Here is a 24,937-nt window from a genome sequence, read left to right on the forward strand (position 1 = left end):
GGAAAGCATGAAGACCTGATAGCCAACATGTGCTACTTAAGTTATTTGCTTTTCCAAGAGAATCACACACAAAACAGTGACAATTCACTGCCAGTGTGACAGATTAGATGAAGAAAAATCATCCTTTAACCGTAGGAGTGGTCAGTCAGTGTACGGTTGTAGACATTAATACCGGTAGTCATAGTAGCTCTGACAAACAACTACACTTCATTATGCACATGGGACAACTCTCTAGAAACATTGCAATTTGCAGGAATGGGGTCATCCTTTGATGTAGCCCGCAGTTGTTTTGTAAATCATTTAACCCTTTGGCATGACCATCTACCGCCTTTGACACAGGGAGAACTGACTGTGACTGCACAAGCTTCCCAGGCTAATCAATGTATTGTGTTATTGGTCCAAGTGAATCCTCAGAGGTAATGCTGTGAGACTGGATTGCTGCGTGGTGGTATAAAGAAGCCATTAAAGGAGGCTGTCTGATAATGAAAAGCTCTGACACAAAATAAACAACAACAACAACGTGTCCTGTAGCCGTGCAAAACAATAGCCTCCTGCCTGCTAACTCATAGGTTAAGTCACTTTTACTGCCAGAAAACCGAGCTCAGAGTAATCCCACACCTTTTTTAGGATTCAGAAGAAAAAAAAACTTAATTGTTGAAATGCACACAAGATGAGGCCTACACACGTCTGTCACCGTGCCCAACCGCGCACATGAAGAGTGTCCAAGGGAGGGAAAAAAGCAGGCACATTTTTTTTTTTTTTTTTTGTCTAACATGTTACTTTATTACAACGTAACAAATAGGATATAAAAGTGCACTTACGTAACGTCTCAACTTTTTTTCAGGAGGAGACTTTCTCAGCCACCCTGAGCACATCACATCTCCCCCACTCATATCTGCTCCCTTTTTTCTCTCTTGCTCTCCCCTGGAGTTTATGAGCGGAGAGATTTTGGGCTTCGTTTGTTTTTGGGAGTGTCTTCTCGTACCTGAAGAAAAAACAAATGTTGACACAAAGCTCAAACGGTGGAAGTTGGAAGTACCAAAAAAAAAAAAAAAAAAAAAAAGTTAAAATGTAGTATTTGTGTATTCCTTTTGTTTAGTTTTTTTTTTTTTTTTTTAATAAAAAGAGCGATGAATACCGTCACTCCTTCATCGAAAGTCGACTCACCGACAAGGCAGTTCTCTGAAATGCACAGACCAGATTTTCCACGAGTTGTAGTCAAACAGACGGATATATCCTGAGCTCGGAGTTGATATAAACCTCCGCGGCACCGCCTTTTGTACAAATATCAACGGTGACTTGTGTATTTTGCTCAAACTGGAACGCTGTGGGGGCAAAAAACAGGCGCAGGCAACTGAGAGTCGCTAAGTTTTTTTTGTTGTTATATGTAACGCTTCATGCTAATTCCCGTCAAAGTGGAGCGATTCCCAGTTGGGCGATGTAAATGTCCCACAGTGTACCGGTGCATAGTTGTCGTTTCTGCGCAAATTAAAACAATCTTCACCGTAAACACAGTGGTTCCGCCGAGCTTCCCTACCAGTTTACTCCCGTGGTTCCTTAATTATGATTGACAGGGTGGCTTCGTCTTTCCCTCAACTCACTCTCCTTAAGAACATGGCGGCGTCAAGCTAAAAGGCCTAACGGCGTGAGGCCGGAAGTTTGGTGATCCTAATTTCAAAATAAACGTTTGGCTTGTCCAGAAGGTTTGTTTCAACGGCTATTGTACCAATGTTAACGGCCCAAACGGACAGCGATTTAACGTTAAGTCGTTGTTGATTAATAGTTGGCTGCCCTAACTATCTATGCTCATTTGCTCAATCTTTCAGAGTTCAATACGTCTGTTGATTTGGTAAAATATGCTTTTTTTTTATAATTAGGAACAAATGTATTTTCATTCGTGGATTACAAAATCTTCCTTGAATGTAAATTTCATATTTACGACGCAAAACACGTTCCTTCAACGCGTCCTCCCAGCGGTATGTTCTTCATTGGGAGATTTGTTTTGAAAGGTTACCACCGGATGTTCCACTCTTGTAGCTCCGCTCGCTTTAACAGCAACGTTTAGTTTTGAGGACGAAACGGGGAGGCGGCGGCGTGCAGGGAAAACTGTAGAGCTCCAACCATGGGACATGTAGTTCAAAAATCGTTTATGTACCGTCCCAAACAACAACAAACGACTGTAGGGCGGTTTGATAGATGAAAGATGGTGTAATAACGCTCTATGGACCTCCGGGTGAGGACAATAAGTGGCCTCAAACAGTTGAAGAAAAGACAAAGAAACGAGCCACCTCAGTGTGAACCGAAAGCTCCCAAGAAATGATTGCACTGCTAAACTACACTATCCATAATGCGCGTTTATTCCCTAAAGAAAACTCGCCATTAAAATCATGTATTGTTTGATTTGAACTTATTGACCCATCCTTAGTTACATGTAGATAGGTTTTTGTCATTTATTTTAATTGAACTGTATACAGTAGCGTTTTAAAGGCAGCTTGTCCAACACTAAAGTGTTAAGAAAAAGGTTTGTAAATCTAATATTGATCTGGTTTACCATATCTGATCAATATATTGGACTCACTGGCAAAGCAGTGTTTGCCGTGGACTTAGATTGGTATCTGAGGAATCTTATTGGAATGCTATTGTAATGGTAAACACTTCCCCCAAAGGATGTTCCCTGTTAGTCTGTGATTAATGACTTTGCCATTGTACAGGCACATTACCTCTTTCAACATCCCTCTGTATGGATGAAGAAATAGGGAGCAATTAGAAGCTGTATATACAAAACACCATTCCAGTTAATTACTTATTTTCATGATATCATATTTAGCACAAGAGCCACTGCAGTTGTTTTAAAAGTCAAATAGCTTGTGTTGTACCCACATTAGATGAACAGACATATATAACTATATATATATAACTATACAAAGCTAAAGCTCATGTAAATACTATAAAGTCCAAATATGACATTACATTTAATGAGTAGATATAATATCAAACCATTCCCAGGAGTTAACATTTCAATAAATCTGAGGAGAAAAGAGTAATGGTTTGGTTGATTAATAATTGAGAATAATTGATTTTTTTCGCAAATGCCCTTTGAAAGCTTTAGTGCTACTGCGATGTTTTTACCATATCAATTGCTAATTAGTAATAAATGGCACCTGTGCAAACAATTCTGCTATTGCTACATTACAACTAATCATTTGTCCAGTGTCTGTGGGTACAATATGTGACTGCATGTGATTTCCCAGTTCCTTTTTTTTTAGCTATATTAGTACTTACTTCCATTTGTACAAAAATATTTTGCAATCAAAGCAAAAAAAAACAAAAAATGAGATGATGCTTGTTTTGATGAATTATGCAACAACATACAGTTCTGCATTTTTTATTAATCAACAAAGTCACTTACATACTGAAAATGCATGTTTCTGAGTGGAATTCTTGAGGTCTGCAGCTATCAATAATCAATAATATACTGAATTTAACATTATCTCAGTTTGAAGCATTTAACTGATTAGACGTTTTTTGTATTTATTTGCAGCTTTAATACCATTTTGCCACATTTAGATCGAGCTACCTGGCAATGCCGATGACAGGGTCTGTATATACTGCAAGAAGAGTATAAATTATTTATAGTAGGAGATCCATTCAAGTGGAGATGTAGTACTAGAGATGGCTCCTAGTGGTCAATATATTCTCTGTAGTGGAGAAGTGGAATTATGGAAATGTGACAAGTAAGGTGACGCAGACATTGAGGTACGCTTGAGCATAAAAACACACTCATAACCTTAGCTGTTTGGCTCATTTCCACACAAAAAAAAATGATTTAAGGTTTCCAGAAACCATCTGCTGCTTTGTCTTGCCATCGCTCAATTGAGTATTTATTAATAGTCAGTTCATTTTCATACTTTCTTTTTTTTTTTTTTAACATTTGTATCACCACGTGTCAACCATTACATTTATAGTTTAGTCCCCAACATCTGCCCACCTCTTTGCCAACATACCACTTTAAATAAATTTACCTTAAATAACCTGCCTGGTTAAGTTAGACAATACAACAAATACTGTTTTTTCTTACTGTAGGGAAAGGTGAAGCCATTATGAATATTAACACAGTACAGCTGAGGTGTATATCCTGACAAATTCCTCTTCGAAAATCTGCATTAAATATCAAAAGGCACATAAAATCAGCATCAACACAAAAGTCTCCCTGAATGATCAGATCAGAGGAATACATTAAAATATGCCTTCAAACAGTTAAATGTCGTCAAATATGTTAAAAGAAGCAGTCTGCTATTCTCTGTAGATCACACTACCTATTAGTGGGAGAAGAGCATTAAATATTCATATTGAAAATGCCTTTATCTTGAAAATTTTCCTTATTCTGTATAGTATTCAATTTTCCACATATAGTTTTGTATTCCATGATTATTCAGAATGATATTTTTAAGTCATATGTACATTTATTGCATGGGATATGAAACCTATAAAACACCAAAGCACACATCAAAAAAGATTCAAATATCTTGAAAATCAAACTCCACAGCTTGTGAAGAATAGACGCATGCAAATCAGAAAAGTAAACAAAAGGTTGTGAGCTGTGTGTTCAGACCTATGACAAATCAAAAAAGTCTTTTTATCTTACAGCTGAATTCTTTCTTCTGTACTGTGCACTGCACATGCATGTATTTGCATATGTTTATGTGTATGTGTGTGCGTGTGAGGTATTATAAACACTCCGCCAAGCCAGATGATATAAACAAGTTATTTTACATATTTATCACGTAAGTAACGTTTTATTAGGAGACCAATGGTTATTTAATATATTTCTATAAAATCAAATTATTTGTAGCCGTATTTCTTTCATTTCGTAGGACAGAACAAATTCGCACCAATAAGTATTATGAACCTCACATTTTGAAATTTGGAGGATGAATAAAAGATTACAATGTTGAGATCAAATAAATGTATCTAAATAAAATAGAAAATATTAAATGACAGTGGTATAAAGACTAAACTAAAGTATAAGACTTGGAGATCAGAATCAGCAGAGATGCTCTGTGTATGTGCTCTGTGTGTGTGTGTGTGTGTGTGTTTTTTAGATCATTTCAGTGCTCTTTTTATGAGGTTGTATGCACATCTATGGTATGACAGTTCAGGACTCCCTTAGTGCTAGTTTCCTGCAGCATTTTTTCTTTTTCTTTCAGAAGACCAGTCTACTAATGGTATTGAAGCCCCCTCCCCCTCCTCCTCCTCCTCCACCAGATGGGCCACAGCTCCCTGGTGGGTTATTGTCATCTGAACCGTTGGGCCTGAATGAGCACGAGGACGAAGGGGCCTGGAGAGCCTGGGTCCGAGCATTGAGCTCCTGTTCCTGTTGACAGCATGGATGGAAGAGAGACGTCTCCAAGTTAGACCATTTTAAAATGTAAACTACAATATATACTTAACCTACCGGCATGCTGTGCGAGAGAGTTCATTTAGCATTGGTGTAGCTTTATGTGACTTACAGTGCATCAGTGTTGTCACTTAAACATTAATACAGCACCCTCTAGAGGTGATTTACTTCAGTCACTTACACAAGCGCGCTGGAAAGTCAACGCAACACGGCACAGTTCAATGACTCGTGAAATTACACCTCACGTCTTTGAGCAGGACAGCTCAGGTTTGGCTTCAAGTTCAGTTGGAAAAAAGAAAAGCTATACTCTGCAGGCCCTTAGTTATCTGTAAAAGTACAGTCTGTTTTTCCTCAGCTTCTTTCCACCTGAGAGAATCTTGTACAGTCCTCGACTTTCATAATAACCTTACACTTAAGAGGGGTTAGTGGTAATGATGTTATACGTCAAATGCGTGTAAACCATAAAAATAAGCACAGTATTTCAGCCAAAATATCCGCCGAACCTCTTAGCAGCCAATTAAAAAACTTGCTCTAATGCTAATCACTTCCCACTTGGCTTGCATTTATTGCTATACTTTATAGGGAATGATTTGAATAGGTAACATAACACCTGTATGTGGGAGAAGTATGTTTTTTGTTCACCCCCACATACCTGTAAATACAGCTTGTTGTCCTTGATAATAGCATCCAGTAGTTCTTTCTGCAGGGGAGGCTCGGCACTCAATCTCATTCCATTTGCCATCAGCCCCCCATTTATGCTCTGCCCCGGTAGCTCCTGTTTCCTGTACATGAGCACATAAGCTGTGTCCTTGGGGAAGCGATTAGTAATGTTTTGCACTGACCGGAAGGATGAGAATGTCACTCTGCTATCGTTGAACAGCAGCCAATCCCTTGCCTCCTGGCCACTATTAGGTTGTGTTTCTCCTTGTTCAGGTGGAATTGAGAGAGCTGAGCAAGTGGAGAGGCTACACTCGGCCTGGCCATTTCCCAAATCCTCCTCGAGGGCAAAGTGATTGGCTGGATGCTGTGTTCCATCTGCTCCGCTGATGTTATGGCCATAAGAGTAGTAGTGGCCACTTTCGGACGATATGCCAGAATGCATCACCACTGAGCTGAGGACATAGGGCACTGACTGGACTGACATCTCTCCTCCTCGATTGATCTGCTCTGCTCTTTCTATCCTCTCCTTCTCCTCTTCCTCCTCGTCTTTTTGAGATGGTTTGAGCTTCTTGGCCAGATTCTCACTGCTCTCAGGGGAATCCACTTGCAGAGGAGAAGAGGTAGAAGAGGAACATTGTGTAGGAATTGAAGGGCCATGTACAGGAAGTCTCATGAGCGGCGGGATTGTGACATTGTCCAGAATCTTCCTCCGGACATGGGATTTGGCATCATATGAGAATCGCAGCAGGGTGAGGATTAAGTATTCAGGTGCCGACACCACTTTCATGGTCCTCTCTGCCCGCTGGAGAGAGCTACACTTCTCACAAAAATAGGCATTCTCTTCATCCAGGATCTCTGGAGCCAGAAAATAGTTCACCAGGTCAGGCACAGAGAGAGGGGGCTCATTTGTCGCTGGCACAAAATGGGCATTGCTTGCTGGGGCTTTGGCTGAGCCTGCCTCGGGGATTTCACTGCCACCATTGACAGATCCCTGACAGAGGACCTTGGGTTCCTCTGAGGGCCCCTCAGGTTGAGGGCTGCCCTGGGAGGTGGCAGAAGGACAGAAGGCCAAAGAGAGGTCTGAGAAAGGCTCCTCTTTCTCAGAGATACAGTTACACTGCAAACAGCGAATACCTGTGATCAGATTCCCACCAAACATCGTTTCTATCAAAGTCCTCCCGTCATTCCCAGGTTTGGTTTCTGCTGGAGTCAAAGATGACTCTTGTCCCTCCGCTGGAGAAGTCTGACCTGTTGGGTCTTTGCTGTTTGTGTCAACAGGGGAGGACACCTTTGGCTTAGCTGATTCCAGGACCTGAATTGTTTTCTCCTCTTCATGTAACCTTTAGATCAGGAATCAGGGATATTCAACATTAGAGAGAAAATACAAACAAGTATTGATTATATTTTGTGCCATTGCGGTGATGGTGTACCACATATATTCTTCCAAACACAAAACCCACAGTCACCTCCTTTAGTTCTAGAGAAAGTACAGTTTATATCAGTAAGACCCAGTCACACACACACTCAACACTCACAATGCTTTTTTTGTACTGTGTTCTTAATAGCTAAGGCTTTTGTATTAACATGTTTCATTCAGTGACACACAAATAAAGCGCTAATGTTGTATAATTTTGCCTGATTTCATTTGGCAAAGGCAGCAAGGGGCCAATAGAGGAAAAGCAGAAAAGCTATTTTGTATTTGACATTTGAAACACCAACTCGACACGACCCTCATACTATTCATCTGATCTCCATGGAGTGTGAGCGTACCTGTCTAGAAGAAATCTGAGGTACTCAGAACAGTCCTGCTGAGAGCCGACATTGAACCAGGGAGGCCGAGATGCTTCCAAGAAGTTTCTGGGAGCATATGCTGCCCTCTGCAGGAAACAGACAGGCACCACACACACGCGCACACACACACACACAGTCGACGTGTCATCAATTGTTGTTGTCATCATTAATTATATTCTGTAACATCTATTACACAGGACAACACTAACCTGAGTGTGTGCAAGGAAAGCAAACAGCAGCTGAAGCTTTTTCATGAGTGTGTTGGAACCATTTAGATGTAATGATAAAACATGCCGCCTGAAACTGAGAAAAAACAAAGTTACACTCAGACTGTCCATATTCATGCCTTTCAGAGTGTATGTGTGGTTTCTGCATACACAACTCACTCTGTGGCCATGAAGAGGGTCTGGATGATGCTGTTCATGTAGCAGGTGTTCCCCAGGTTAACCAGGCCAGTCTTGCCCGTCTCAGACTTCCCAGCTTGCCTCAGAGGACCGGAGGCAAATGAGTTGGACTGGGAAGTCCAGGCACTTTGATTCAACACCAACTTGATCTTCTCTTCTCCGGGTCTGGGGAGATCCTGAGAGGACACATTGAAATGATTAGATACAGAACACTCAAGAAGTCTACAAGTAAGTCTTAAAGCTGTAGATTGAACGGTGGTCTCCTTCTCTTTTACCTTGATGGCGTCTAGTATGTGGTCATAGAGGTCAGGGAAGCCGGAGTACTGGTACATCATGCAGTGTATGAGCTCAGTGAACTGCAGCAAGAAAGCTTTACTGGTGGAGAGACCATCTGCCCTCAGAGACTGGACTAGATGCACCACATGTGGAACAACCTGGGACAATGAGGGATGAAGATGAGAGAGAAATGTTGAAGACACTGTGGTGCGGCAAACCTTGGAAGGTCCTGCTAATATTAATCATACAAATCCACAACGCGGTCAGCCAGAGGGTAGTTGCAAATCAGGAACCCCACAGAGGGTTCGGTCTCATTTAGTGAGTATTTTTGAGACTATTCATGTTTTGAGATACTAATGAAATTGGCCAACTCAAGGGCCATTGCTCGGCATTTAAGTGCTTCACACATCATTAGCGGGAGAGCGGTGCCGAGCCTGAGGTTCTGGGAAAAGAAGTCTATGCAGCTTTGAAGTAATTTAAGCCACAAGAGGAAAAAAATGAGAAAAACCAATAAAGTGGCCATATGAGAGGGAAATGGGCTGTGAGGAGACAGGAGATCCCTTACCAAATGGAAGGCCTCAGGAGAGTGCTGGAAACTCAGCAGCATGTGGGAGAGCACAGCGAGCGCCCCCTGCCGCACAATGGGGTACCACAAGCGACTGAATACCTACAGGGGTAAAAAAATAAATCTTTATGTTATGAATACATTCACAGTATATTAACTGGGGAATTGGTTCAATAATTCAAGTGAGTCATTTTTTACCAGCCCTAGGCAAAACATTTTTCAGAAAAATTTCTGCAGTCTAGCGTAATTATTACCACAGTTTTACACCTGTGTAGCTTTAAAGGATGCACACAAATTCCGTCTAGCTTCTTCCTGAGGTCCATAATAAATCAAAATAAGGAGTTCTTACTACAAACCAGTTCAATTTTAAGCAGAGTGACGTCAATGAGGATAGTGAACTTCTGAACTGCAGCTAGTCCTTTGAGCAGAGCAATGACCCAGGTATCAACATGTTGAGCCAGAGGCCAAGAAAGCCAGTCGATCATCCTAGAACAGAGAGAATAAGATTTTATACGGTTTAAATAATGTGCAATAATGTGTTGTAACATTATGGTAACATACATGTGGAGAAAAATAATAATAATTTGTATACATCAAAATTTATTCATAATAACATATATTGCAAAAGCCATTTATTTTGGATGACTAGATGTGTGAGGTTACCTGCAGAGCGCTTTAGTCATGTTTGCGTCTTTGACATTGTGGTCTGTGGTGACACTCTTGATGAGCACTGTGATCATCTGGACGGGGATGTGCTGGACTAGGCTGGCCAGAGCAATGGATGGGTCGAAGGCGGGGTCTGCAAAAAATAAATAGAGTAGAAATGGTGCATACCTGTAAATACACCCCCCACCTTTTCCATTTGTATCAATAGTAAGTCGGGTAAAATTGGGCATTTCAAGTTAAATTTTACGGTTGTGAAAATTTGGAGCCCCTTGTGTGATATCATGCAGTGCAACACCAACACAAAGTAAGGCCTCAAATATTAGACAGCGGTGTTTAAAACATTCAATATTTTGCAGTGCTGTTTGGTTACATTATGTTTTAAGTTGTTCCTGTTGTTTTTCTCAGCCTCCCAGCCGTTGAAAGTTGTTTAACTTGGGATGTCAGTCCCCAATCCAAGTTCTTTAATATTGACTATCTGCTGATATTAAGTGGAGGAGAATATTTATTTGTTCTTACATAATATATCTGCAACAGAGCACACTTACACTAAAGTAAGCCTACCTCATAATTAATAAACATATCTACATTGCTTTGACAGCTGAACATTAACAAAATCCTATCTTGCATCACAGCTTTCCTTTGATGGGTTCCTGTAATATTTTGTTATAGTGTCTTAAAGTGAAGAGTGTGGATTTGACAGCATCTTCCCTGGCACGAACAAAATACTCAAGATCAACAGCACACTTCACCTGAAGAAAGTCATTGAAATAGGAGCACAGTGACCTTTAAACCCAAGGTGGCTCTGCTCGCATCCATGCTGTGAGTGTGGCTATTCAATTGAAACTGCTGCCTGCTGTTTGTTTATTTTGTGCTGCTCCATAGTTCAGTCACTTGTAACACAGCACAGTAAGCTGAGGACAATCCTAACATTTACCATCAACAAGAAAACTGCAGCTTTGACTTCAGCTGAAATATTCTGAACTCAACTAAAATCCTCACAGAAAAATACATTTTCAATATTTGCCCTTGGGGAAATTGTACTCCTTGAATCAGTGGATTTAGAAAGGTAAGGGCTCCATGCAATGACAAGTGTGAAATGAAGCTATTAGCTCTTAAATGAAAATAATCAGTGCACCAATAATGCTGAACATAGCTGGATGAACATTCACCTATACAAAAGGAGAAAACTAAGCCAAGGGATCAAAGTCAGCTATTGGCGGGGGCCTGAAAAACCAAAATGAAACAAGGTAACTGTTCCCAGGTGCTCAATCATGCGCTAAAACGCTGGTATTAATGCCAAGATTTATAGAGGGAAGGGTATAATGTCATGGTTTCATGCTGCCAAATGCAATACTCTTTTCTTCGTTACATCTATAAATCTATGAATGAGATCCAAATGTGTTGGTATTTTAAACTTCTTTAGAACATCTTTAACTATTCCATTACACTACAGACAAATGGCAGTTCTTGCTCAAATATGAATTAAGGTCTGCTTAACTGTAATCTCATATATCATACCCATTTTGGAAGGAAGGAAGGAAGGAAGGAACCCACCTGTGGAAGAGATAATGGCAAAGACTTCCTGCAGTGAGGGAAGCAGTGTGGCAGGGTCAGCCTTCCAGATGTTTTGCAGCAGTGTGCTAACCTTAGTCACCTGACTTATATACTCTCCCAGCTCCCGCTCTTGGCTGGCAAAGCAGTGGAAGTAACTGATGGTCCTCACCAGCTGCTGGCAGAACAAAACGCCCGACTTATCTCTCGGGATGCACTGCACAAAGTCTGACAGCAAAGTGTTCAGGCGGGCACAGAGAGCAGGCTCCGGACGTTCACACACCATCCTTAAAACCTCCACCTGGATCACGCCAAAGATCTCCAGCACCGAGGGGCAGCTGATGAGCAGCCGCAGGCAGCAGTGAATGTAGTCTATAATGGCTGGGTCTTTGCGGTCCAGCTGGTCGTAGCCCTGCTGAAGAAGACTGAGGACAAAGTCTTTGCTGAAGAAACGCTCAAACTCTGGGCGGTGGTAACGTGCGTAGGCATCCAAAACCTGGAGGCCAATCTGCCTCTGAAAGGCATCTTCACCAAGCAAGATGAAGCGGGTGGTGAGAGTAAATAACGACTGACACTGTTCCTCAGTCACCTCTTTCTCTGCTGCTTCCACTACCTTCTTCACAATGGCTCGCTTCACTGGAACGGAGTGATCGGAGCTCACAAGGCCCTCCAAAATCTTGTCCATAATGGCGGTCTGTAGGAAAGAATTCAACTTATTAAAAAGGTCACATAATTCCTGCAGTCACACTTGATGGTAAAATAAATGTGGGGGACATATCTATGTTGTTATTATTAACTCCTGTGCTTTTAGTACAGTGACAAGTCAAAATGTCCGTGAAAAAAGGCTATTGGTGCTCTTTTCTACCCCAACCATCAGAGCCCACACATTGTTTGCATTCATTGAGCGCACAGACTGTCAGCATTCAAAAGGTAGACCGTGTGTACTCGGCTACAATGTGCTGCAACTGGAATGCAGAACTCGTAGAATTTACTGTGATGTGACTATTGAGGGCGAAAAGGGAGGTTTACACCCTCTGACAATTGGACAGTTGGGTGATGCTTGGCACCATGATAAAACACAACAAATGTCAAATACTGAATTTCAATAAAGACCTAATTAGAGACTGATAGACCTTTTCATGATTTTTATATTTTTGTAAAATATTTAAAGCAATTTGATCCAACCCACAACACAAATAAAAAAACAATTTATAATTATATAAATAGAAAAAAGCAGCAAATTCTTACATTTGAAAAGCCAGAACAAGTACATTTTGAATATTTTACTTAACTCAGACAGTTAATGACTTGACAGATTATTGCTGATTCATTTTCTATTGATTAGTCATCTTGACTAATCTTTTCTGTCCCAATTTCAATATATGAATGGAAAAACTGCAAAGCCAGATAGCTTATTACACAGTCATATTTTTTCTATAGATTGATCCTCACTGAAACCAAGTAAACTATATATACTCTTCTATATTTTGTAAATAAATTGATTGTTTTGGTTATTTTTTTGTAACAGGTTTTTTAAATATGAAACCGTTTGCAAATATATGTTGATATTTGTTTGTTTAAAAGTAGTATAAGATGGCATCTTCTTCAAAACATTCATAAAGGTACAACTTTAGCTAAAATAATGAGGTAATTAATTATATATTGTTCATTGCTTGTCAATTTAGGATGGGTTAATATTAGTAGCAAATTATGTTCTTTAAGCAAAATGTTCCAAAGTATATTTTAAGATCCAACTGGAAATCAACAAAGAAGGCTGCCACATGTATACAGTGAGTAAACAAATGATCTAATGTTTCAACCATATTATTACAGCAAGAGCATTTGCATTATATTTAGAAATCATGTAACTTAGTGTCTGGGATAATAAATATGTATGACATTGAATAACAGTTCTTTGATTTTGTTAGACAACAAATATCAGCAGGGAAGAGTAAATACAGCATCCATGTTCTGGCACCATAAGCCAGGTCTGTCCATTTATATTTAACAACCACTGATGGTTCTCAGGATGAGTGAGTGTCGCCACTTGAGTAGAGCAGCGACCAACCGCTGTGTGGATACCACTGACAGTATATAACGTTGTATATATATATATATAAATATATATAAATATAGGTGGATACAGGCGGCTACCATGCTAACGCTAACTGTAACGTTAACGTGTTTTCTCTGTACGCCCCAAAAAATAAAAAAATAAAAAAAACGTGTCACGGAGGTTAATATAACTGAAACCGTTGGAACCCGTTATCTCGTTCCATGGCGACGGCGGTTACTAACGTCCTCCTGCAACGGAAAAACAAAAACACGAACAAAGCAAACCTCAAACGGGCCCGACGTTAACGGTAGCGGAGTAACGTCAGGTCCCACTGACTTAGCATAAACACCGCCATGTATCAGCGCGGCAGAGGGTCGTTACAGTCCGGACTTACCCCAATAAAGCATGTCAACCGTGTCGGAGCAGGATACCGTCAGTTGTTGGTGGATGTTAAACCTCTTTTGATGGATAAAACCGTTTTATTTTGGTTCATTTGATCGCTCAGAAATCAGCTGATTAACCGTCCGCCGACGTCATTCCGTAAACGGAGCTTTTGGTAGGACCTTGTTAGGACCTTATGTGACGCAATTTTTGTGCCTGTTACGATTTTTTTTTTTTAGGGAATAATATTAGTTGTTTTCGGTAAATTATATATTTTTTTTAACGTTTTGGATGAGAAGAATTAAATGTTGTCAGATTCTCATTAAGCTATTTGGGCACATCTGAGCCGTTTATGCCCAGTTCATGTGCTGCATTCAAGTACACCTCGTCTAGCGATCAAATAAGCTGCCGTGTTTATGTCAATGTCTCTTGTGACTGATGCTTTATTGTTCCCCGAAAATCTTAAATTTCACTTTACTTCAACATACAAGTTAAATGTGGTGTGTGTGAAATATGTATAATGTGAAAACAATATAGAATGTCTTAAAGTAAATACATAAATATGATGTGATATATCTATGTTTATATTACACATACTATGTAAATGTGTTGATGGAAAGATTGGAGGCAGAGTATGCATTGTGTACAGACTGAGTATGATGTTCAGTAGGCCTTTATTTCAAATAACAGAAAAGAGGAGCTTTAGAAAATGTACTTTGACCAATTTGCTCTGCTTTTTATGGAAGTCACTGAAGACAATTTAATTGGACTTGTCTTCATAATTAGGTTAAATTAGGGAAATGCTACAAAAAGGTTTGTTACAGAATATATAGAGAGGATTGATGGACATATTAAAATAGCCTCACCAAAGCTGTGTTTTTTAAATGATTACTATGAGGAAATTCCCCACAAAAGAATCTATATTGGGAACTAAACAACTGTAATTACAATCCAAACAGGAGTTAATGTATTGTAGAAGATTACTTTGGATGTACAGGAAACATATTTTTAAATTGTATTTGTGAGTGTATAAAATGTACTTTAAACAAAACTTGCTCACAAGTTCAGCTGATTCACCAACAGGATACTGTTACAGTACATTTTACCTAAATAAACTATGCTGTTAAGTATAACACAGTGATTAGATAATAACTATAATGCTTTATTAACCAAGCCTGGATTCAGGCTTTAAACTAGTGAAATAATTATCTTCTTGGTAAATGTATCAAACTCAATCTTTTAACTCAATCAGCATAGTACTACAGTCTTTGGATAATTTATTATTATATATTGCATGCTATTAAATGATCGGTACTGTGAATCAGATAATTCAAGTGTGTTCTGGTTTAACAAAACCAAAATATTCTGTGTGGTCCATCAAGTTTTGTTACCAAGGATAAATGAAATTGATTTTGATATACTGGAAGATTTTTTGTTATTGCTGCATTTTCATTCCTTTCATCCAGGATTAAAATATAAAAAATAAAAAATAAACAGTTTTGTACAGACACAATGGGTAAATATACACACTCGTATCAAGATCCAATGCTTATTACATTTATTCATAGTTGTAAATTGTATAAAGAAATAAAGTGATCCACAATAAAACCTACAACCCAACATTTCCCAACAGTCACTGAATGCAGCACAGCCAAGTCTCGCGATAGTTCCCAGTGTGAACGCGGGTAGCCGAGAACAATCTCCCTAGCGCGAACGTGCTCCCTGTGCCCAACCGGTGAGTCTTTCATTATAAACAACCGGATAGTTCCCGTTTATCGAGAGAAAAGTTCGGAAAATCTCCATCGGCGCTCATACGGGATCACACAAGGCACCAAACTAACGGACGATACATCTGAATCGAAGAGGAAATTCGCCAGAAATGTCCGAAAGCGCAAACTGCGAGGAACAGCGGGAAGAGCCGACTGAACTTGAAGAAGCACCAGGAGCGGAGGTAAAGGTGGTTTTAAAAGGGGCATTGTCTCCTCTCAGCGCCGGACATCTTTCACAGACCTGTCACTCAAGAGCCCAATCGTCGAAAAAAAAAAAAAAAAAAACAAACCCCTCCGTCTGTTCACCTCACGGTTCGTGTTTGTGAAATCCCCGCGGTGGTAAACTTTCACTCTGTCGGTGTCGGTGCGGGCTGTTGGAGCTAACGTTGGTTAGCTGGCCGCGGCGGCGCTACCATTAGCAGCAGCAGCAGCAGCAGCAGCTCGGTCCCATTGAGTCGGGACTGAAGCTACAGCACACAGCAGCAACAAGGCCAGCCGCTTTCATAAGCCTTAACTAGTTAGCTTAGCCGAGCTAGCCACCCATCGATTAGCAGCACATTCAAAGTCCCGGCGTGCTTTTTGTTTACTCCCAGACTACATTCACTCGGCGAGTTGGTTGTAGCTGTGCTCCGGCTTTTAGGAAGTAAAGAAAATAGCGTTTGTGAATGTGAACAGTAGTACAATGAACGAGCAGCAACCCGCTCAGCTGTCCCATCCGCGTCTTTGTTTTCAGTGGGACAATAATGGCTTCTGTAACCGAGGAGCGATGCTGCTACAGCGCTGCCTGCCCGCCCGCTGTTAAAGTGTTGAGTTTGGGTTAAAATCCTAAAAAAGCGGTGGGTGTTTTGTAGGTGTGCAGTTGAAATAAGAGCATACAAAACAAACAGTATTGATCCAACGCAGGGGAACTGTCATAGGAGCAAGTAACGTTACAACAGATGGACAGTAAAAATAGGTATCTTGAAAAAGTTGGACTATGTTATGCGCCCCCACTATACACAAAATAAAGCTAAAAAAACAACAACAATAAAGGTAACAAATACAATATATGGTTACATAAACGTATATTATAACAACAGCAGTGACAAATAAGGAGCAAAGGAAACATTTAATACAAAAATTGTGCGGTTGGTGAAGTGTCTTTTCTCTGCATGTAGCAGTGTTAATAGCAAGAGCAGCAAAGAGAGAGTTCAAAGTGTGTATTACTAATTTTCAGGTTGAGTAATGTGATTGACCTGTAATCCAGTTGTTTTTGGGCCACTGCAAACAGCGGTAATAACAGCAGGGACTAAAAAACATGCAGTCGTTCTCCTTCACAGGGTCGCAGGGTGAAGAAGCTGCCCAGAGTGTTTAAGGGTTCGTGTAGGGGAGGCTGGAAGATGTCTGCCATGATAGCAGTAGTATTTCTACCACTTTCTCTATGGGTTCCAGAGAGTAGCCCTGATCTTTTGTTTACTCTGTTCCTGTCTGCTGTTGTTTGACAAATTTGAGGGAAGCCACTAACCAAGACTTGTTTTTCTGTTTACTCTTTTTCTGCTCAGGAAAAGTCTGATTCTTCCGATGCTGGAAAAGAGTCCTCTTCAGATGCAGGGCCTGATGGACAAGATGCCTCCCCCTCCTCATCCAAAGCTAAAGATGCTACTCCGGGGTATGAGGAGAAAGTGGTAAGGACGCCGTTGCTATTTTCTTACATTACACGGCTCGCTGCTCCGCTCTCGGATAAATAAGTTAACAAGACTGTCTTCTTGTGTATGTAGCAAACAGACCGGACCAACAGATTTGAGTACCTGTTGAAGCAAACAGAGTTGTTTGCTCATTTCATCCAACCGGCCGCACAGAAGACCCCCACCTCCCCCTTAAAGATGAAACCAGGACGTCCTCGCATCAAGAAAGATGAGAAACAGAATCTGCTCTCTGCTGGAGAGTGAGTTCACTGCCGCGCAATAGATATCTATTTAATTATAGCAATTAAACTCCCGTTGTAATGATCACAATGTGTTGTTCCTCTCTCATGCTTGACAGTAATCGTCATCGCCGCACAGAGCAAGAGGAGGACGAAGAGCTTCTGAACGAGAGCACCAAGACTACTAATGTCTGCACTCGCTTTGATGATTCTCCCTCCTGTAAGAAATAATTATATATTTAATACAATAGTTTGTTGAGGCTTGAGAGGAAGGCATATGGAAACACATATGATAAGCAGAGGTGATGTTTATGAGTTTTCTTGTGTCTCATCTAGACGTCAAAACAGGAAAAATGAGAGACTATCAGGTCCGTGGTCTGAACTGGCTCATCTCTTTGTATGAGAATGGCATCAATGGCATCCTCGCTGATGAAATGGTCAGTAATTTCTCAAAGTCAAAACTGTAACTTCTACATTCAAAGGGGAGTGAGAAATATGTGAATTTTACAAGGTTGTTGCATTTACATGTACTGCTCCATGTCTCACACACAGGGTTTGGGGAAGACTCTTCAGACTATTGCTTTGCTGGGTTACATGAAGCATTACAGAAACATCCCTGGTCCCCACATGGTGCTGGTGCCCAAGTCCACCCTCTACAACTGGATGAATGAGTTCAAGAGATGGGTGCCCTCACTCCGTGCAGTCTGCCTGATTGGAGATAGAGACCAGAGGGTAGGCGCTGTGATATGATATTATGACTGTGATATTTTGCTTTGTAATGCTTCATATTTGCTTGATTTTAATGTGGTTGTTGTACAGTGTTAATTTAGTTTGGTCAACCATACAACTTCTTAGCACAGTAGCCGTAGTTTTAATTTTGCAAGTCAGTTTTTTGTAGAAAAAGCTTTTTTGATGGCATCAGTAGACCACTAATTTGTCTGGTTGCAATATTACACTTCACTTTGAACTGGGATTTGTGTGTGTGTGTGTGAGAGTGAGAGTGAGAGAGAGAGAGAGAGAGAGAGAGAGACTGATGCAATTGGCTTCTGGTTTAGGCTTAATGATATGGACCCAAATCAAAATAGCTGATGCAAGATTTAGTCAACTTCCAGCCTTGATTTCTTGTGGACACTAGATCCTTTGATTGTTTTCCCTGTTGGGTTATAGTATTGGATTAATGTAGTGTGCATCTCAGCAAAACTGTATTAAATACATTTACTGACTGTTCTGTATGTGTGGAGGCAAGACTTCAGGGCGAGGAGGGCTACCACCAACTTTAGCTCCACCAATGAACAATAACTGGTTTATTTGGTATTCGTCTATCCAAAACGTATTCTTGCGGGTGCTTATATGCACATTTCCTGTGTGATACTCTGTGTAACTGTGTTAACACGACAAAACAAAAATGTTTTTGCTTCAATTTCAGACTGCCCTGATTAGAGATGTGCTGCTGCCTGGAGAATGGGACGTGTGTGTCACATCCTACGAGATGCTCATCATTGAAAAGGCAGTGTTCAAGAAGTTCAACTGGAGATACCTAGTCATCGACGAAGCCCACAGGATCAAGAATGAGAAATCAAAGGTCAGACAGCCACTGAAATGCAATAAATATTTACATATGTCAGAACCCAGTTTTACAAGATTTCCTAAAGAAGCAAAATGCCCTTTTGTTTCCCATAGCTATCAGAAATTGTGCGAGAATTTAAGACCACCAACCGTCTGTTGCTGACTGGAACACCCCTGCAGAACAACCTTCACGAGCTGTGGGCTCTGCTCAACTTCTTGCTGCCTGATGTCTTTAACTCAGCAGAGGTAAGAATCGGCTAGAAATGCACAAGAACAACAGGGTGTTTCACTAGAAAGTGTTTAGTTGCAGTAATGTGGTTCGAGTCTGCTATTTAGAGTGAAAATTTGTATTCTGGTACTAATTATTATTTTTTTCCCTCCACAAGGACTTTGATTCCTGGTTTGACACAAACAACTGTTTGGGTGATCAGAAGTTGGTCGAACGTCTTCACACTGTAAGTATTGAATGTGCCTCGTGTCAACTTCCAGCTCATCTCTGTACATTTTAAGGCGTGTGCACTCTTTTGACCTGGCTTTTTGTGTGTGTGTGTGTGTGTGTGTGTGTGTGTGTGTGTGTGTGTGTGTGTGTGTGTGTGTGTGTGTGTGTGTGTGTGTGTGTGTGTGTGTGTAGGTTCTCCGTCCCTTCTTGCTTCGTCGTATAAAAGCCGACGTAGAGAAGACTCTGCTTCCAAAAAAAGAGATCAAGATGTATGTGGGCCTGAGTAAGATGCAGCGAGAGTGGTAAGCATCCTCAGTTAAAATGAGTCCTAAGCTTCTTTTTTTTTTCTTGAAATAACCTGGATACTGATGTGAAATTGCTGTACACCAGTATGTAATATTAACTAATGCCACAACCCTTCAGGTACACAAAGATTCTGATGAAGGACATTGACATTCTGAACTCGGCGGGTAAGATGGACAAGATGCGTCTGTTGAACGTTCTCATGCAGCTGAGGAAATGCTGCAACCACCCGTACCTATTCGACGGGGCCGAGCCTGGTCCCCCCTACACAACCGACCTCCACCTGGTGGTGAACAGTGGCAAGATGGTGGTGCTGGACAAGCTGCTACCTAAGATGAAGAAGCAGGGTATGTAGATGGTCTTTCAGTATAGTATTTCTGTTGCAGAATAGAATATTAAGATACTGTCTCACAGAACAACACACGTTTATCATCCATAAGACGTGGAAGAAGTACTCAGGTTTCTTATTGAGTATAAGTACCAATACAACAATCTTAAAATGCTCCATTTCACATACATTCATTCAGATCCCTGCTTCAGTAAAATAAAATGGTAAAAATACTTCAAGTAATAGTACTAGTTCTGCAGTAAGATGTCTCCTGTGAATGATATGCATATTATTGTATATATCATTATTATAGGATTGTTACAACAGGCTGAAGTAGAGCTACTTTCAACTATTACACAAGATAAACGTGGGGGTCGTGAGATTATTAATGGAGGAGGAAAGAAGAAGAAACTAAGTTATGCTTTCAATTTAGAGGGGGAATTACTCCATTGATTTGCTAACAACTCAACTCAGCACATCATTTTTGACAAAAAGGGTTGAAACCACTGGTGCAATCTAAACAGTGTTTCTTCATTTGAAAGTTACTACATCTGTCAAATAAATGTAGCAGAGTAAAAAGTAAAGTGTGTGCCTCTGAAATGTAGTGGAGTAAAAGTGTGAGGTGGCATAAAATAGGATTTATAATAAGCACAGTACTCCGTTAATGTCATTAAACCAACTGTAATCAAACATAAGTGTTAGACTAATCTTTTACATATCAGATCAGACAGAATGGAGGGAACACATTTGTAATACAAATAGTTTAGTTTTTTATAGACTTCTGTTGTTTTTATAGATTCTTTTCACTGATGCGGCCGTCTTTCTTTACAGGTTCTCGTGTGCTCATCTTCAGTCAGATGACCAGGGTGCTGGACATCTTGGAGGACTACTGCATGTGGAGGAACTACGGCTACTGTCGCCTGGATGGCCAGACGCCGCACGAGGAGAGACAGGTGTGGTGCTTGCATCTTGTATGAGAAGATGTCATGTGAGAGGAAACCATAAAAAGAGTTAAGTCAGATTAAGTTCAGTTTCATGCATGTTTGTGTGTTTTCAGATCTCTATCAACGCATACAATGAGCCCAACAGCGCTAAGTTCATCTTCATGTTGAGCACCAGGGCTGGAGGACTGGGTATCAACCTGGCTACAGCGGATGTGGTCATCCTGTACGACTCAGACTGGAACCCTCAAGTCGACCTTCAAGCCATGGTTAGTACTCAGAACAAACTGCACGTTCCTTATTCAGTAGTAAAGCTTTATAGGCTCTGATAATTTATTTCCCTAAATATGAGCGTGGGTCCTGTATTACTTTGAGGGGACTTGACCAGTTTTATCTTTTTATTTCAGGACCGAGCTCACAGGATTGGTCAGCAGAAGCAGGTACGCGTCTTTCGTTTCATCACTGAAAACACAGTGGAGGAGAGGATTGTGGAGAGGGCCGAGATGAAACTGCGCCTGGACTCCATTGTCATCCAGCAAGGTTATTCATTCATTTTCATTTCCTGTCTTATTAGTTGCCTTAATTCAAGTGTCAGAGCAATGAAGCAATTGGTACATTACAGAAAATACCAACAGGATATTGTCTGTTTGATTAACAGGAAGACTTGTGGATCCAAGCGCTAACAAGCTGGGCAAGGATGAGATGCTGTCCATCATCCGCCACGGTGCCACACACGTGTTTGCTTCCAAAGAGAGCGAGATCACGGATGATGACATTGATGAAATCCTGGAGAGAGGTGAAAGGAAGGTGAGTCTGGATGCATTAGAATTAATCTATGAACAATGCTTTATTCTGTATCTAGTTTCAAAAATGTTCCATAAAAGTAACACTGAACTTTTCATATGCTAGACTATGGAGTTGAAGGAGAAGATGTCTTCACTGGGTGAGAGCTCTCTGAGAAACTTCACCATGGACACAGAGAACAGCAGTGTGTACACATTTGAAGGAGAAGATTACAGAGAGAAGAAAAAGGTAAAAAAAAAAAAAAAAAAAAAGTATAACAACAGTCTTTAATTGCCTTATTTCAACAACATGAACCTTTGAATCTTTACCTTGTTTCTCCTCCTTGTTTCTTCATTCAGGTCATTACCAACTGGATCGAGCCACCCAAGAGAGAAAGGAAAGCCAATTACGCTGTGGATGCCTACTTCAGAGAAGCTCTGCGAGTCAGTGAGCCCAAAGCACCCAAGGTAGGGACGAATCACTCTGTAATCACCCTCAGGATGTAAGGCAGAAACGCAGCAGAATGTGTAATTACAATGTTCTTATGAAGGATGATTTTATCCTGCTTTTTTGCATAATGTTTGTTTGACTCGATTTCCCAGGCTCCTCGTCCCCCAAAGCAGCCAAATGTACAGGACTTCCAGTTCTTCCCTCCACGTCTTTTTGAGCTTCTAGAAAAGGAAATTCTGTTCTACAGAAAGACCATAGGCTACAAGGTACAAAGATGTCTTTCAAATGAGAAATAAATGATTTGTCTTAATTTAGTTGGCGTCAGTGTCTTTTTAGAATTGTTAGAATAAGTCAATCTGTGGCTGTGTCTCCTCAGGTACCCCGTAATCCAGACATGCCAAATTCGGCCCAGCTCCAGAAAGAGGAGCAGAGTAAGATTGATGAGGCTGAGGCTCTCACAGAGGAGGAGCTGGAGGAGAAGGAGAACTTGCTGCAACAGGTACTGATTGTTCTCACTAAATACAATCAATTCATGGCGTATATGTATATATATGTATGTGTGTGTGTGTGTGTGTGTGTGTGTGTGTATGTATGTATGTATGTATGTATGTATGTATGTATGTATGTATGTATGTATGTATGTATGTATGTATGTATGTATGTATGTATGTATGTATGTATGTATGTATGTATGTATGTATGTATGTATGTATGTATGTACGTACGTACATACATACATACATACATACATACATACATACATACATATATACAAGTCAGAATGAGACGTTTTGTGGATGGATCTAGATTGTGCACATTTTAATCAGCTGTACCGTTGTTGCAGGGATTTACTATTTGGAACAAACGTGACTTCAACCAGTTCATCAAAGCCAACGAGAAGTGGGGAAGAGATGATATCGAGAACATTGCCAGAGAGGTTGAGGGGAAAACTCCTGAGGAAGTCATGGAATATTCTGGTAATGATTCGTTTTTATTATTCCTCTATTCGATAGCCAAACCCAAACATCTGTCTTCCGTATATTTAGTGAATTAATGTGTGTTTGTTCCTCCAGCTGTATTCTGGGAGCGCTGTAATGAGCTGCAGGATATCGAGAAGATCATGGCCCAGATAGAGAGAGGAGAGGCCAGGATCCAGAGAAGGATTAGCATAAAGAAAGCACTGGACTCAAAGGTAGCTGACTGTCAGCCATTTGGCTATTCATTTCTTGTTTATACCACCTAATAAGCGTTATCTCATTAAGCCTTGTGTTAAACACTTAAAATCTGGCTCCAATTCTTTAATTATCTCTTGATTACATTATCTCCTCTTCCTGATTAATTAACGGCCCCTCAATATGTTTCTCATCTCCTTTCCCCAGATTGGTCGCTACAAGGCTCCCTTCCATCAGCTCCGTATCTCCTATGGCACCAATAAAGGCAAGAACTACACGGAGGAGGAGGACCGCTTCCTTATCTGTATGCTTCACAAGCTGGGCTTCGACAAGGAGAGCGTGTACGACGAGCTGCGTCAGTGCATCCGCAACTCCCCTCAGTTCCGCTTCGACTGGTTCCTCAAATCCAGGACTGCAATGGTAAATTTAGCCTGCTTTGTACCATTTCTCCTGCTTTTATCTTTGTTTGTTTTTGCACATGATGTTTCAAAAATTTAAATCATGTTTGATGATGTGTGTGCGTAGGAGCTGCAGAGGCGATGTAACACCCTGATCACACTGATCGAGAGAGAGAACATGGAGCTGGAGGAGAGGGAGAAGGCTGAGAAAAAGAAACGGGGCCCAAAGTCTGGATCAGTAAGTTACAAATCAATCTTGTATTAAAGCAACTTGTTTACTGATGCTAATTGAGTTGTACAAATTCAAGATATTTGTCATGGGCTGGATATTGTTTGAATTTTATCCATACCAGTGCTGATATGATTGGAGGGTTTCCAAATTATGTTTTTTTATTTTATTTTATTGTGGATTGTGAAATAAAAACATGTTTTTCTACAAAAAATATTTTCAAAGTTCGCAAATTATAGTACAAATTAGACCAGGAGTTCAATTAAACTTTTTGTACTGATACTAACACATGTTCTGAAAGTACAAATAAGTATTGAGGGTTTGCTGCTCAGCTCCTGTCTATGCCTGGTAGGCCTTGGCTACTGTTTCGGAAGTTTTTCCTTATCATTTTCTCCTCTTACCTAGGCCCAGAAACGGAAGTCAGAGGGAACTGCAGATGGCCGTGGACGCAGGAAAAAGCTCAAGTTGTGAAGCTGTTCATAACTTGAATCCTCCATGTCAGAATTCAAGAGCGGCAGCCAGCTCCGGTATCTTTAGTCCTAGTGTCTGTTTGTTTTGCAGGCTGTGATAATGTACTGTGTAAAACCCTCTGATGGACTGATCTTGTGGTAATAGGTTTTAGGAAGTGTTCTTTACAAGCCTGCCTTGTTGTCACTTACCTATACACTGCAGCTGTGCTGGTTTAGTTTTTGTTTGCTAGTCCTTTTTTTCTACTAGTACTAAGTTGAGATAAATGTATTTATGCCTGTTGGTTGTACCACATTCCATTGCTCGAAACAAAATGTACCCTTGTTATTTTTAAGAAAACATTTGTTCTTTTATCTTCCTATGTGAAGTAGAAAATGTGTTTTTGAACATCACAAATAAACTTTCACCTTTTTTTAAAAAAAAAAAAAATGTGTGCACTC

At 40.5% G+C, this 24,937-nt stretch overlaps 3 protein-coding genes across 7 annotated transcripts in view; 1 reads left to right on the top strand and 2 right to left on the bottom strand.

Annotated features, from left to right (window-relative positions):
- Positions 1 to 1,622, bottom strand: part of gab1 (GRB2-associated binding protein 1) — a 51,332-nt gene extending 49,710 nt beyond the window's left edge. For 2 of the 3 annotated variants that reach the window (XM_051384310.1, XM_051384308.1), the window contains exons 1-2: positions 1,168 to 1,622; positions 822 to 985 (exon numbers count right to left, since the gene is read on the bottom strand). In XM_051384310.1, coding sequence (XP_051240270.1) covers positions 822 to 893 — 72 coding nt within the window. In that variant the 5' untranslated portion in view covers positions 894 to 985; positions 1,168 to 1,622. Of the gene's footprint in view, positions 1 to 821; positions 986 to 1,138 lie in introns of all 3 variants that reach the window. The other variant, XM_051384309.1, reaches the window with a different exon arrangement.
- A 1,721-nt stretch (positions 1,623 to 3,343) lies between these two features.
- On the bottom strand, positions 3,344 to 13,918 carry usp38 (ubiquitin specific peptidase 38). Its single transcript, XM_051383906.1, has 11 exons — positions 13,762 to 13,918; positions 11,315 to 12,005; positions 9,758 to 9,893; positions 9,451 to 9,580; positions 9,095 to 9,196; positions 8,529 to 8,687; positions 8,236 to 8,429; positions 8,059 to 8,152; positions 7,829 to 7,935; positions 6,051 to 7,398; positions 3,344 to 5,374 (listed from the first exon to the last, which is right to left on the bottom strand). Exons 2-11 carry the CDS (start codon positions 11,994 to 11,996, stop codon positions 5,204 to 5,206), a joined length of 3,123 nt encoding a protein of 1,040 aa, XP_051239866.1. The 5' UTR covers positions 11,997 to 12,005; positions 13,762 to 13,918; the 3' UTR covers positions 3,344 to 5,203.
- Positions 13,919 to 15,428: 1,510 nt separating this feature from the next.
- smarca5 (SWI/SNF related, matrix associated, actin dependent regulator of chromatin, subfamily a, member 5) lies at positions 15,429 to 24,926 on the top strand. Of its 3 annotated transcripts, none has more exons than XM_051383907.1 (24): positions 15,429 to 15,699; positions 17,059 to 17,181; positions 17,275 to 17,441; positions 17,531 to 17,640; positions 17,757 to 17,857; positions 17,973 to 18,152; positions 18,847 to 19,002; positions 19,101 to 19,232; positions 19,373 to 19,441; positions 19,618 to 19,727; positions 19,849 to 20,075; positions 20,888 to 21,009; positions 21,114 to 21,266; positions 21,405 to 21,537; positions 21,656 to 21,804; positions 21,907 to 22,029; positions 22,140 to 22,247; positions 22,383 to 22,496; positions 22,607 to 22,729; positions 23,075 to 23,207; positions 23,304 to 23,422; positions 23,610 to 23,822; positions 23,928 to 24,038; positions 24,435 to 24,926. In XM_051383907.1, the coding sequence occupies exons 1-24, from the start codon at positions 15,628 to 15,630 to the stop codon at positions 24,498 to 24,500; spliced, it is 3,114 nt and encodes a 1,037-aa protein (XP_051239867.1). In that variant the 5' UTR covers positions 15,429 to 15,627; the 3' UTR covers positions 24,501 to 24,926. The 3 variants fall into 3 exon arrangements, with proteins under 3 accessions (XP_051239867.1, XP_051239869.1, XP_051239870.1); XM_051383909.1 differs by having other exon boundaries at positions 17,540 to 17,640; XM_051383910.1 differs by lacking the exon at positions 15,429 to 15,699 and adding an exon at positions 16,450 to 16,549.
- The last annotated feature ends 11 nt before the right edge of the window (positions 24,927 to 24,937 follow it).

Source organism: Dicentrarchus labrax, unplaced genomic scaffold (assembly GCF_905237075.1).
Source record: "Dicentrarchus labrax unplaced genomic scaffold, dlabrax2021, whole genome shotgun sequence".
In the NCBI taxonomy this organism is placed as follows: Eukaryota; Metazoa; Chordata; class Actinopteri; family Moronidae; genus Dicentrarchus; species Dicentrarchus labrax.

Excerpts from the sequence above, each read along its gene's own strand:
- usp38 (XM_051383906.1), bottom strand. The coding sequence starts at position 11,996 with ATGGACAAGATTTTGGAGGGCCTTGTGAGCTCCGATCACTCCGTTCCA. Across the intron at positions 8,688-9,094 it reads CTCCTGAGGCCTTCCATTTG|GTTGTTCCACATGTGGTGCA; the intron begins GTAAGGGATCTC and ends TCATTGTCCCAG. Across the intron at positions 7,399-7,828 it reads CTCAGATTTCTTCTAGACAG|GTTACATGAAGAGGAGAAAA; the intron begins GTACGCTCACAC and ends CCTGATCTAAAG.
- smarca5 (XM_051383907.1), top strand. The coding sequence starts at position 15,628 with ATGTCCGAAAGCGCAAACTGCGAGGAACAGCGGGAAGAGCCGACTGAA. Across the intron at positions 19,728-19,848 it reads AGTAAGATGCAGCGAGAGTG|GTACACAAAGATTCTGATGA; the intron begins GTAAGCATCCTC and ends ACAACCCTTCAG. Across the intron at positions 22,030-22,139 it reads ATTACAGAGAGAAGAAAAAG|GTCATTACCAACTGGATCGA; the intron begins GTAAAAAAAAAA and ends TTCTTCATTCAG.